This window comes from Lethenteron reissneri, chromosome 25 (genome assembly GCF_015708825.2).
Source record: "Lethenteron reissneri isolate LAM-NWPU_2019-01 chromosome 25, ASM1570882v1, whole genome shotgun sequence".
NCBI lineage: Eukaryota > Metazoa > Chordata > Hyperoartia > Petromyzontiformes > Petromyzontidae > Lethenteron > Lethenteron reissneri.
This window is the reverse complement of record NC_083803.1, coordinates 16,049,816-16,063,694: the sequence shown is the minus strand read 5'-3', so window position 1 is coordinate 16,063,694 and position 13,879 is coordinate 16,049,816. Positions and strand designations below refer to the sequence as shown.

The following is a 13,879-nucleotide window of genomic DNA, read 5'->3' as shown; positions in this document are numbered from 1 at the left end:
CGGGTGGGTGGGTGGGGGTGGAGGGATGCCGGGTGGGTGGGTGGGGGTGGAGGGATGCCGGGTGGGTGGGTGGGGGTGGAGGGATGTGGAGAGGAGTGGAGAGTAGTCAGCCTTGTGGGTGGAGCCAGCCCTGAGTCACACTCTGCTGCATTCTTTCATGGCTTTTGTTCTGCGCCGGTTTAATTTCGTCGTCGGCTACAGCAGCCGAGCGAGGTGCGGAGGAGGAGGAAGGGAGGCAGGCGGGGTGGGTCCACAGCTCTCGCTCTCTCCGCTGTCCGTGTCTGGTCGATCGCACGGAGAGGCGCCGCATCGTCTGATGCCAAGGTATCGTCGCTGTTTGTTGCTTGTCGTGAAGACGGCCAAAACAAAAAAAGCCATCGAGCAGCGCAGGAGAGGAGAGATTTGAACGGGGACACGCGCAAAAAAGCGGGAAACGCGGAATCGACACGCGTGGCCGCCCGGGACCTCGCTCGGAGCTTGGCGGGGCTTGTTTTGAAACTCAGCTGCCGGGGAAGGAGGGACGAAAGGGGTGGGGTTGGTGGGTGGCAGCAAGAAGGGGAGGGGGAGGCAGCAGCAGCAGCCAACTGCTGCTGCTGCTGCTCGCCGTCAACGGCAGCAAAGAGCCACAGGACAAACCCGAAAAGTGTGTTTGAAGGAATCTGTCATATTTATGTTGGGTAAGTTGACGTCGCCTTAAAGCGAGTGGAGCATTAGCGCCGAGACTATTCTTGGACTTTGCGTGCTCAGCGAGGTTGCGTGCGTCTCTTCTCGAGCGCTTTTGGTCGAACTTGTGGCATGCAGCAGAGCGAGACCGCAGAACGCGACATTCTCATTTAAAGACAAAAGTAATGTAAGTTACAGCAGTACATCGTTTTGAGGCCAGTAATGGTTTAACCGTGCTTTGTTTAAATCTGGTTTAACATTTGTTGTCGCTCGACGTCGACTGCTGCGTCTTTCTCATGAGAATGTCTACGACGTACTGGTTGTTCATGGGGGGGGGGGGGGCAACTACGTTGGCTACTTAATTTCACAATTATTTGTATGCGCAGTGTGTTTAGCTGCAACTTGTATGAACTCCACGTGCTCGTCACGGCTAGTAGACTTGCACAGCAGCAGCAGCAGCATAAGCAGCATTCAAAACGCGGATTTTATTTTAGATGTAAAGTTTTACCTTTAAGTGTGTTGTTTGTGACACGTGCTGTGGATCGGTCGATAGCACCATTCGTTAGGGGGGGGCAGTACGCTGTGTGTGTGTAGCTGATTAAAGCCCCGCCGCTGGGATCTTTCGGGATGATGAGACTGCTTCTGGATGGCCAGGGTTCAGATCCCTGACCTCCAGAGCCAGGGTCAACATGCAGCATAGGCCAGCAGGTTGATGTTACCCACAGCAGCTTGTAACTTACGGGTGTGCGCCGTCTGTTATAAAGGAATCCTCATTTATTCACTTAAGATAACTTTTCGTCGTGGCCGTACATACTCGTGCAGGGGGAGTCGTGGTATAAACAATGGCAAAATTAGAAAATTATATATTGTAAACAATGTAATTATCGTTTGTGTCAGTCCACTGCTGGACAAAGGCCATCATCCTATGTGACGTGTCGGTCATTGGGTCGTCTTAACCATACTTCACCACGCTGCTTGGCAAGCAAAATTATGGACATTAAGAACACGTTTCCACGTGAGGACTATAGAGTCACGGTTAAAGGGCTGTAAAATCACAGTTTAATCGGTGGTAACATCTCGGCGTCGCTGTCTGCTCTAAGCGAGTGTAAATACGCACTCAACGCTTGTGGTGAGGGTTAAAGAGGTAGCCGTGCTATCTGACGGTCGGTGCTTTCCATAGAATGTGTTCTGAATCACTTGACATTCTTCGGAGTACCATGCACATTGGTGTCACGTGTTTATTAGGGTAGTATTGTAAAAAAATTACTTAACGAGTCACTGATAAGATCAAACATTGCTATCCGCATTATTTTGGCCTCAAGGAATGTATTGGTCATCCACCTGCAATGTGTGAGTCAAGACCGGATCTTGGCCCATGGTGAACTTTATGGGGAGGGGGGTGGGAGGTACGATTTAGGGTTTCCGCAGTCGGATTTCATAAAGAATTGACAAAGGTCACAACGCACAGTGCTGCTCGGAGCCATATATGATGACTACGTAGGTGTCTGGAACAACTACGTCAAATCACGCTCAATCTTTTTTAAGATCGTGACCCATCTGGAACTCTTAACTGTGGTCAGGTCGCTTCTGAAGAATAAGTTAATAGCTCAATGGACTTTGCTTGTAAGTATGCCAATGAGCTGTAAAGCTCTTTTTCACAGGTGTCCAGTAGGGGCACGGGGTAAGAAGGTTACAACAACAAAAATACAAAAACACGATAGCAGTGCAAAGTACAATACAGGTAAACAAATCACCCAAACACATACAGACACAATTAAAGCATCCTACCAGGCAAAGCCCACTGAGGTATTAGCTTATTCTTCAGAAGCAATCTGGCAACAGATGATAGCTCAACAAAGTGACCCATCATTTGGACATTTATAGCAGCAAAATAATCTAAAATAATCTTAACGCAGGCGCGTGATACGCACATCTCCGTGATATCGTCAAGCAACAGCGTTGCGTTGCAGGCCGGTTAACGAATGTGTTTCTAATGACTCAAAGTGTACTTGTGATGTAAGAGTTTTCCTGGAGTGGTAAAGGGGACGTGCTTTGACCTGTGCCCCGCCAAAACAAAAAAAGTCTTTCCTCGCACGTGTGATGCATACTGCTGCTGTCGAGGGGCGAACCTTTTTCAAACTTGTTAAATACGGATTGAGGTTTGGTTTTAACGCATTGTTGCGTGGTCAATAAGAAAAACAAATGGAGAAAAGTTATTTTATTTTACGTTGACTGTGCACACAGTGATGAGTACATGTTTTCATGTAATCCGACTTTTGTGAACATACGGTTGATTTGTTTTCCATACGTGTATTGTGTGCATATACGTAACGTAAAATGCAAATGTATTTTAGACATTTAAAAAAATATATTTCCACGAGCATAGTTATGGATTAATGCCTCGCTGACGCATTGCATCGCTGCGTTTGTGTTGCGATCGTAGCCTTCTCACGGCCCACCTGTTATGTATTTTCGTGTTAGTATCTTAAACACAACTAATACCATCATCTAGGCAACAACACCTAATTCGAGTCCGAGACATCGCACCTCTTGGCTTTGACATTGTTCCTCGAATACACTGTTGGAACCGTCGCATCAGAACATCAACAGGCCTCTTGCGCATATCTGCAATATTAAAGAGAAAAGCAACAGGAGGGCGACTGTCCACGCAACCCGTATTATGGGCCAACGGGGGAGGTACGTTGAGCACCTCCGATTAGCGAAATAATTTCAATGAACATACATAGCACAACTGCACAAACTCTCCTGTGAAGCCCCTCTGGTATTGGCTAGAAGACTCATGACGCTGTCATCTAGCCACTGAACGTGACGCTGTCATCTAGCTGCTGAACGTATTGCTGCCATCATGCGCAAGGGTAGAATATTCGCTGGAGAATGTCAATGTGCCCGGGGTATGCGCGAATTGTGTGGACGGACGTTGGACCTGAGAGCGACAGGATGGGGGGGGAGGTGGATCAGGGTGGCCCAGTGGGAACCCAGCCGGGCCGTGCTTATCATCTGCTGAGATTCGCGTGGTGACGCCATGCGTTCATAGATGAGGTGGTGGGGGGGGGGGAGCAAAACCCCCATTGTGTGCGCAATCTGTCAAGCGTTGTTTAAGCCCGATAACTCTGTTTTCTCGGCGCTTCGACATAGGACTTCCCACTTAGCCATTCCCCAGTGACAGCGGATGATTAATGCGTGCGACATGTGGCGTGTAAGGTTAAACACGACGTCTCCCGCCCACTATTTATGTTGGTTTTTTTGTTTCTTTCTGAGGCCACACAACCGCAACAACGACGACAACAACAAGACAACAACGAGATGGTTGTTGTCCTGCATTCCGCCTCGTGCACAATTCAGAGAATTTTTTTTGTTATTGTTGATTTGATTTAATAAGCGCCGATCTCGTATTGAGCTGTGACCTCGAGAACACTGCTGCTCATGCGTCACGACAGCCCACCACGGTCAATATTTGCGGTGAAGTTTTTTTCTCTTTCCCCCCCAATGGCTCTCTTCCAGCGAGATCACCGCAGCCCCCCTTGACGTCATCGTTATCTCTCATGATTGTCTGTGTGCTGATGGTGCTGCAGTGAGTTATAGGCGGATAGAGCTCACTTAGTGACTCAGGTGTGATGTCCTGACACAAACTCCCTGCCTGGTGTATTGCTTTGTAAAACGTTCCACCTTTGTGGAAGTGTGTGCGTGGAGTGCGCAGCGCTGTGGACCTGGCGACCCGGGTTCGTCGATTCCCGCTCACGGCCCAACACCGGTGACGATAATCTGAACGGGTCCTGGGCCTCCCCCTAGGTCGACTCGGCCTCAAATGAGTACCTGTTGTAGTGTGTAAACATCGCCACTGGGGAGACAAAGGCGGCCGGGCTTGGTTGCTGGTCACACACCCTCTCGTGTGCCGTGCCGGCCTTCATGGGTGCTATCAGCACGAGCCCCAACAGTTTGTTAAGGCTATAGGGAGGGTCTTTGTCTTTGTGTGTGTGTTTGTGTGAACGAGTATGCATGATCACGTGCTTGTTTACCCGTGGTGTGATTGAGGGCGGGCATTCCTGTTGCCTCGCGGGCACCACGCCCTCGGCATGTGCAGAGTGATGGACAGGAATTTGTTTCTATAATTGATTGTGGAATTTTCAAAGGTCTGTGAAATGTTAGACCAGCAAAGTGTCTTCCTGCCATTGTATTAAATCCATTACGCAAACTGGTGTTCACACCGGCAGTGGAATGCTATGTATTCTAGGGTGTGAAATGTTTAACATTGCAAGCTAATTCTTACCATTTCTCCTCCAAGTTATTGACAGTGTAACGCACCACGGTGATTACGTATCACACGTTTGGGAACTTGCAGCATGCAAAGTAGCTTTAACTTATATCGTGTATAATGAACATCCCAGTGCGCTGCTGGATGAAAACCTCCGCTTTCTGTATTGGCCATGTGGGTTATGTGGCTTATGTGACCATACTTTACGCTGGTCAGTGTGGGTTGTTGAAGGGTTTACCTCGGACAGATGCAGATACCACTTGCCACTGATGTGAGCCATGGCCTGGAATCGAACCGAGGTCACCGGATTCATAGCACAGTGCACGAACGGCTTGCACGACCGGACCCCATCCTTGTGCACTTGCAATGGCTGCAATATTACAGCCACACGGGGCGATCAGGTGTCACGTGCTGGAAGGGGACCGTCGTGAACATTTACATGGCTCCTCATCTCAAAGTAAAAACATGGACATGCAGAAGGTCCCCTTGAGAGCAGCTGCATGCTTTTAAAATAAAGGGGCACTCTGGCAATCTTGTGCCACGAGTGCTTCGTATGACACAAACTTAAAAGGGGACGCGTTGAGCCCCACGAGGACGGGGAGAAGGGCCTCGAGCTCGGTCAGGACCCCCCCTCGCGCGCAGCGATGGAGAAGAGTTATTTGGGAGAAAGGGCACACGCAGGAGAAGGAAGGGTGGGTTTTGAGTTCCCATCAGGGCAAGGGGACTGTTGGGGTGAGGCGAAAGACTCGATTAGGCGAACCAACACAAAAATAAGTCTGAAACAACTGCGATTGACCCACCACGGTGGTACAAGCAAGCAAACGTATTCCTAAAATCGCACACATTCTTACACCAACAAAACTCTGCGAACTGATTATAAAATAATATTAATTCCACCAAAACCCAGGCTGTTATGTAACGCCAGTGTGTTACACAATCTACGTGACGTGTACTGACATTAATGAAGCGTATAGGGATATTCAGGGAGGATAGTCCACTGGTTTGATTCGATTTCCCAGCGCCGGAGGCTTTTGTCCACCAGCAGCTTGCGTGCGGTGGAGTAAAGTGTGGGTCCTCCCACCTCTTCCCAGACATTTGGTTAGTGTGAAATGAGTCGGACAAAGTATCCTCTCGAAGCGCCATCTAGAGCTCGCTCTCTCTCTCTGGTGGAGGCCCTTCCACAGTCTGTGGTGTGAGCTGGAAATTGCAGGTCTGCACCTTTTTACACATTTACCTTTCACACGGCATTTGTTACGACCTTTTAACGGGCGTCGATGTGAAAAAATAAAAAAACCAGCAAAATAATAGCGTGAGGTGTTGGAAGTGCAGTTCGCCGAGGCAGAGGTGTGGCAAAGAGCTGCAGACAGTGGATTCCTTTCAGGCAGCTGGCTGTGTTTTCAGGTCACTGTTGTGATATCTCTTGTGCTGTGCATATTCTAAATGCCTTACCCCACAAAAGTCTTCGCACAAAATGCACACTTATGAGACCGCACTGTATGTTCAGGGGGGATCGCTTTGGTGGCGCAAGCGCGTAGAAGACAGCGGAGGCACGCGAGAGTGCAGGGATTTGGTGAACTTGATTGTGACACATCGAATGGGATTTCAAAGGGATTGCAGCAGTTCGCAAACAGTGTTTGTAAGAAGGGAATGTTTATCCATTACTATTTTATTTTACAGTTGCTGTCACTTAGCTCTGTTGGTACACAAGCAGAAACTTGTCACATTAACGCTACCTGATAAGAGAAATATAAAGAGTACACTGACGTTTCGGGTCGAGGCTCGTTTTCAGAGCAGCTAGAGGGGCCGAAGTACCGACTGGTCATCTGAGATTGTGAAAACTGGAAATGGTTACAATTGAAAGGTTTTGAAACGACATGTGAAAGTTTGTTTTCTTTAGCAGATGCTGTTTTTTGAGTAAGCCCTTTAAAAGTCAAATCTATACAGTATACACAAACTCGTATGCATTGGAAGTTAAACGATCAAACTTCCCATGGTGTGAAACTGCATTCTGGGAAGCATCCTACAACGATTGCCAAGGGGGATTGCATTTGTGCAGTTGCACATTTAGACAGCCACTACATCATCAAACAATTGAAACGCAATTCATACCAAGAAACTTTTTTTTAATAAACATTCACATAATTCACCCACACGGGGAGGAGGGGGGGGCAGAAAAATAACTCGTTCACAATTTAATTTCTGCAGAGGAGCGTTCCATCCATTTCAGCGAAACAACATTCCACGGATGGGTCATTGTGGAGTTCGGATGGATGTTCTTTCCACACAGATGGATGGCACCTGCACCTCGGTCGACTGACCTGCCCGTGACCTTTACTGAGAAGTAATAAGACAAGGGGGTGGGTGGGCACCACAATGTTGTCTCAGATATCCTCCTCTTCGTGTCTCGGTTATTTCACTCTCCTGCTCTGACCATTACTGGACATATGTACCAAAGCATTTTTTTTTCACATAGCCATCCACTGGTCGCTTGCTGGTTGAAACGTTGACCGTGATGCTAGCCCCTTACCAACTCTAACTTTATCATAGCGATTCTGTTCGTCTAATTGCAAGTTAAAATGTATTTTAAATGCAGATAAACCGAGTTGTAATTTCTTGGTAAAGTGCCTTGCATACAAATTTACACCAATATATCCATTACATGTACAAATTGTTTGGGGATAATGCATTGGCAGTGGTGAATAAGCACACATAAGTACAAATAATCTCTTATAAGCACAACTATCCGATGATATATATAAGTACAGTATTTACTTTGAAGGCAGTGTTAGTTTTTTAAACAATTTACATGTACAGCCCTTTTGTGAATCCACTGTTGAATTATGGCCTCCCCTCGCCATTATTGCCCTGGGGGTTATTTAAGCACACGTCATCATCCATAAAGCAGGTTTTTTTTGGGTTATATCGCATAAATATATAAATGTGTCGTTAAACCTGCCACCAGCCGACACAGCCAATTAGTACATTTTGTCATGTAAACAAACCATACTAATTACGCGACTAACCTTATTAATTGTCTGTGTCGGATGGTGGCGGGTTTAACGACACATTTAGATATTTACGCGATCTAACCCCAAAAAAAACCCTGTATTATGGATGATATTGGTCGTGAAAGCCTACGTGTTAAACATACACCACCATGCTGGTCAGTGTGGGTTGGTGAAGATGGTGTGAATAGATGTCAGAGCACAGTGACATGACAACAACTGACTTGGCTGCACTGCCCTCTGCAGCAGTCTCTAACAACTATTTATGCATGGTGGTGGCCCATCCAAGCACTCTCCAGGCTCAACCCCTGCTTAACCTCCGAGATCTGACAACACTGGGTGCACTCTTGAGTCATTTTGGTTATTGGCCCCGCCAGTAGTATGCAATCACTCCATAACAACGGGGAACGTGCCGCACGGAAGTTTGATATGAGACGCATTGTGAAGAATGCAGGTCTAGGCTCTGTGAATACGCGGTTTTTCAAAGTTTCAGTCGCGAGGGGTGCCCGCCCGTGACCCGTGACAGTGCCTGGTTTCCACATATGCCAGTCGCCAGACACGTGCATTGTGTAACCAATGCATTTATCATTTGAATGGTGAAGATTGGTGAATGTGGAAAAGGGGGGGGGGGCGTGCCATGGGGGGCATGGGGAATTGTTTTGGAAGCTCTGATGGCAGCTGTTGTCTCTTCAAAACAGCAAGGAATATGTGGCCTACTTGATCGTGTCCATTAAATTGTATTTCACCGGAGCTACAAAGTTTTACCAGGTATATCATGTTCTGCCTGGAGGGCTAACAAAAATGAACAATTGAGATGTTTTGTGCATTTGTTTTTCCGTTTATCAAAATTGAGTTTCAAATCATCATCATCATCAGCTGTTGTTCTCATTTACTGGTGAATTCATACCTCCCCACGCCATCACCTTCCCTCTGGCTCATGATGCCACGATCCACTCTGCTCATGCACCGTCAACTTATCTCGTTAATCCATCTCGACGATTGCCATCCTCTCGGGTGTATTCGATCCGGTAACTGACATTTTCATTACCAGGCTTGTCCTGATTCGTGCCCCGGACTATGAACCGGGCAACATTATTTTTTACTCCTCCTTAAGTCGGACATCAGTGACGAGTAGTTTCTCTGAACTGGTCCTCTGTCCCTGTTTCACCAACCTTCACTGACCAGTGTGGCGAAGTATAGTTAAGCGATCCCCTGACTGATGTCAGCATGGATAGGCCTTCATCTTCATCAAGTTACAGCTGTAAATCAAATCGTAAAATACTAAAATGAAAGCAACATTATTGTCCGGTTACTAACGTTTCCTTTGATAAAGAGATATTCTACCCACGAAAAGCTCTCACGTGGCGTTAAATGAAATATGTAGAGTTGTAAAAAACACATCAAAGGATCTTGCTGGAGTGTATTATAAGCGTTTGACCTACATCTTTCGCTGATTGTGTAATTTTCTCATTATTCGGCTTCTGCTTTGCTCTGAAAGCACGAGTTGGCAATTTTGCGTCAAGGGCGATGCATGCATTAAGCAGCAATTAGATCCGATGTCGCCTATGTCAGTGTTTTTTTTAAATGCCTCTGGAGATTGCTTTGTGTCTACAGATGCTCAACATGGAGCTTCGTATGACAGCTCTAACCATTCACTCTGGTGGGGAAAAAATTAGAGATGTGGACACCATAAAATTGCCTTTGTATTAATATTTTAACTTCATGAAAGGCATTTTCTGAGTTCGATAAATGTTGTTTTTTTTTGACGTGTGGAGCTTTTACTTTTATATCTTACGATTTTTTTTTATTTCCCAGGAATTTCGAGTCTCACATTGGCATTATTATCTAAAGCAGCATCAGGAAGTGGTGGTTCTCATTACAATGAACAGAAAACAAGTGAATAGTGGCACAGTGGTTATTGCACTCCGCTATCAACTGAGCAATTTGAAATCTATTCCTGGCCGTGACTTACGTCAGTGATGAGTTATATCTGAACCTGGTTCTGGATTCCTCACTTTGCCAACTTGCAGCAAGGTATAGACAAACAACCCCTGTCACTGACGCCATGGGGAGGCGTTCATCCAGCAGGTCATTTACAGAGGGCTGAAATATATTTATTGTTATGCATTTCCAACAAGTCTACAGGAGCAGGTTCTGTTGAGCTGAGCTTACACATATTTTTTCTCACATTTTTAGAGCGTGACCTCTACTGGTCTTAACTGGTCTTTGGCAAGAGATGTGCTGTCACCGTTTCAAATTTCTTTCATAACTTGGGCAAATAATTAGAGGGAGCAGTTGAAACCGCTTGCACTGTCATCTCCCCCGCACAATCGCCATGGCTGCCTAACAAATACAACAACTCACAGAAAATGAGCGCAATACCCAGTCCGTCATAATTATGTCCGCGTAGTTTTCTTGCTTGTTCTAGCAGTGCGACCTCTTTGCGAAGATGACTTAATTGGGGCCTGCCGAGCCTCACGGAATCGTAAAATGTTCCGGTTGGTTATAAAGAGTTCCCCCGCGACTTGACGTTTGACCGTGACGAGCGCGGATCCGCCGGACGCTGCCCCGCAGGATGTGCGCGAGGAGGGCGGCCGTGAAGACGGCTGCAGAGTGAACCGAGCAAGGGGCACTATGAGCCGGCGGGGAGCGGGGGCTCCCGCCTCGGGCGCGGGGGGGGGCAAGCAAGCGTCCGAGCAGTGCTACGTGTGCGTGGTGCTTCCAAACGACGAGTACCTCACCCTATCCAGCACCGTGAGTACCTCTCCCTCGCCACGTCCCCATGGGTATCTCGCCCTCAACACCACTGTCAGTAACCCCACCTTCGTCACCATCATGAGTACCTCACCCTCAACACCAAGGTGAGTATCCTCGTCACCACCACCACCACTGTTTATACCGCACCACATTCCCCCTGAGTAACTCACCCTCACACCGCCCCCCCTCCCCCCCCCCCGAGTACTTCACCCTCAATACCACCGAGAGTACAGCACGTTCACCACCATCACTCCACCCTCCACCAGAGTACCTCATCACCACCACCACCACCGCCACGGGTGCCTCCGCCTCTCCGCCAGCGTGTATGTATGTGTGTGTGAGGCACGATGGCCATTTGCTCCAGTCAACATCGCACCATTGTTGTTGGCCCACAGCTGAAGACAACAGGACATGAGATATTTGTGGAGGTGTGCGACACCCTTCACGTGAAGGAACCGCAGCTCTTTGGTCTCAGTGTCGTCGCAAGTACGGCAGCTCCCATGCACACGCACACTCGCACGCGCACTCACACGCACACTCGCACGCACACTCGCACTCACACGCACACTCCATAAAATATATCATAATTAAATATATATATATATAACCCACACTGTCAAGCGAGGTGAAGTATGGTGAAACAACCCTCGTGGCCAGCGGTGTGAGGAAGGCCTTCCTCCAGCGTTGGATTGTCAGCGGCGTGTAAATTATTCATCGTATTTTTTTATATCATTAAAAGTCTAAATTTATTGCGCATAATCAAATGTAAAAGGGACGCAGATACGTGTGCTCTATGATAGCGGCTTAGATAAAAAACAAACCTAATCCCATGTGCGACCGTTGCTCCTCGTGTTGAACCTCTTACTCGCTTGTCGAACGATTTGCTGCAAAGTTTTGCACACTTCACTTTGATTTCGTAATTATCGAACAACCTGCCCCCATCACGCCGCAGCCTTCCTCTCCCTTGAGGGCACTGTCAAAGAATTTAATTTCTGAAGACCCCAGCTCGGTGCTCAAGCAGTGCTCACCCTCATTACGCCCGGAATTCCGCCCTTAATTAAAATCTAGGTTGTGGGTGTTGGGGGGGGGCGAGAACAGAAAAAATATTATTCCGCGATATTATCAGCCAGTGGGGGTTCCATGGCTCTGGGACCTGGCGTGAAATCGTCTCCTTTCATTCCTCTTTCAAGTCAGCCTCACACTGAGCCTGGCCGTGTGGGAGGATGGCTTTTTCACATCTTAATAACTGTATTTGTGCACAAAAGCTTGCCGTCTCAAATGTAATTATGCTTGGGGAGCGTTTGCCAAGATGTGAAGTATATATAATGGTCTTGTTATTTTTTTTGGCGCTTAAATCGCTACTTGGGGCATGTCTGTTCATGGCGGGATATTGCCGTGCACATATAGGTAAACTTACAGAATTTTTTTACAAGTAAAAAAAAATGTCATGCATCGCAGTCGATCAGTAGGTCGCTTGTGGTGCGGTGAAGTATGGATACTTATAACTGCAAAAATGTACGACCAGCGTGGAAGAGTAGGCCATCTACCCTCGAGAGGGACTTCCTAGAGCTCCCTCTATTGGAGGTCCTTCTGGCAGCAGTGGCGTGAGTAAGCAATTGCAGGGCTGCGCCTTTACCTTTTATACGAGTGCTAACGGTGCGAATATTTTAGTTGTCCTCTATTTTCCGCGCTGTCATACCAACACTGCACTTTTTTCTCTCATGAACAGACAACGAACACATATTTATGGATCTCGAACAAAAGTTGACAAAATACTGCCCGAAGGAATGGAAGAAGGAAAGCAGCCGCGTATGTATGACGGATCATGTAACATTGTGTAAAAAGACACACTCAAAGCAGTATAACAGCCAGATTCAAATCAGCACGTGCTAGCTTGTGACGAACCCACAGCGCAGCCACTTGGCCCGTTCGTTTATGCATTCCGTGCACAAAATGCAACTCTTGAATAAATTCCCATGCCATGCCATTGACTGTTGGTGTGTGCGTGATTTTTCATGTGTCCGTCTGCCAGTCCTTATCAATGGGCAACCCCTAGGCCAGACATCGCCAACACTAAGTGCCGTATGCGTCTGGAAATTTCAGTCACTGACGTAGTCTTACTTCTGAAAGTGTCAGTCCCAGTCTGAGAGGGGACAATGAAACATTCGAATGTACTATTACATTGAAGTATGTGTGCGGTTTTTGTTGATAATGTTTCGTGGTTTTTGTGTGTATTTTTTTTAGGGTGCTGATTTTGGACCCCCTCTGACTCTCTTTTTTAAAGTACAATTCTACGTCGAAAATGGGAAGTTGATCAGGTATATTATGATAATTGGATGGCTCTAATTATTTATCTTTGTCACATAGTAATGCATTATACAGTGGTAACAAATATCATGTCACCACCACTGCAGTCATCGTCATTGTTAGTTTTACCATTGTAATCATTTAATTTCATAATGTGCCTTCCCCTTGCAATGAATGCTTCCTAAGTAAATGTCTACACATGACACTTTACACAGTATTATTCATTTTTAGTGACGAAAACTATATTTTTAATCGTCGGTGGACATGTCTTGCTGTGGTTCACATCCAGGGCGCAAGTACGCAGCTTCCGTTGGCTGTTTCTTCACCCCATGTCCATTGCCTTATCTTTTCCCTGTTCTCCAAGTGACAAGACGACTCGCCACTACTACTACCTGCAAATGAGGAAGCAGGTGCTGTCGTCACGGTGCCCGCAGAATGAAGAGGCCTACTTTCTGCTGGCTGCGTACGCCCTCCAGGCCGACGTGGGAAACTACCGTAAGAGCAAGCACGTCAGCGGCTACTTCCAGCCCAAGAATTACTTCCCGGAATGGGTACGTCGTCCCCGCGCGGTCTGAATTCCAGCGCAGTTTGCAATCGGTTCCAAACAACCATAATTAATTCCCGCCCACACGTCCGATTAGCAAGGTTGGCTACGTACGGTGCAAAAGAAGTTCAACATACTAACTCATCTCCGCTGATCTTCTAGGAAAATTATACAACACAGTGCAGTTTGGATGTACAGTAAAACCTTGGATTGCGAGCATAATTCGTTCCGGAAACGTGTTTGTAATCCAAAGCACTCGTATATCAGTTGTGATCACGTGACGCTCGGCAGACAAAGCGTATACAGGTACTACTCGTATTGCAAGACCTC

General features: G+C 47.1%; 1 protein-coding gene across 1 annotated transcript in view; it reads left to right on the top strand.

Moving 5' to 3' along the window:
• The window catches only part of LOC133346896 (FERM domain-containing protein 6-like), a 58,734-nt gene that overhangs the window by 28,341 nt on the left and 16,514 nt on the right, over window positions 1-13,879 (top strand). The window contains exons 3-8 of the mRNA XM_061558726.1: window positions 202-324; window positions 10,516-10,695; window positions 11,094-11,184; window positions 12,428-12,507; window positions 12,943-13,016; window positions 13,370-13,556. Of these exons, the coding sequence (XP_061414710.1) occupies window positions 202-324; window positions 10,516-10,695; window positions 11,094-11,184; window positions 12,428-12,507; window positions 12,943-13,016; window positions 13,370-13,556 (735 nt within the window). The remainder of the gene's footprint in view (window positions 1-201; window positions 325-10,515; window positions 10,696-11,093; window positions 11,185-12,427; window positions 12,508-12,942; window positions 13,017-13,369; window positions 13,557-13,879) is intronic.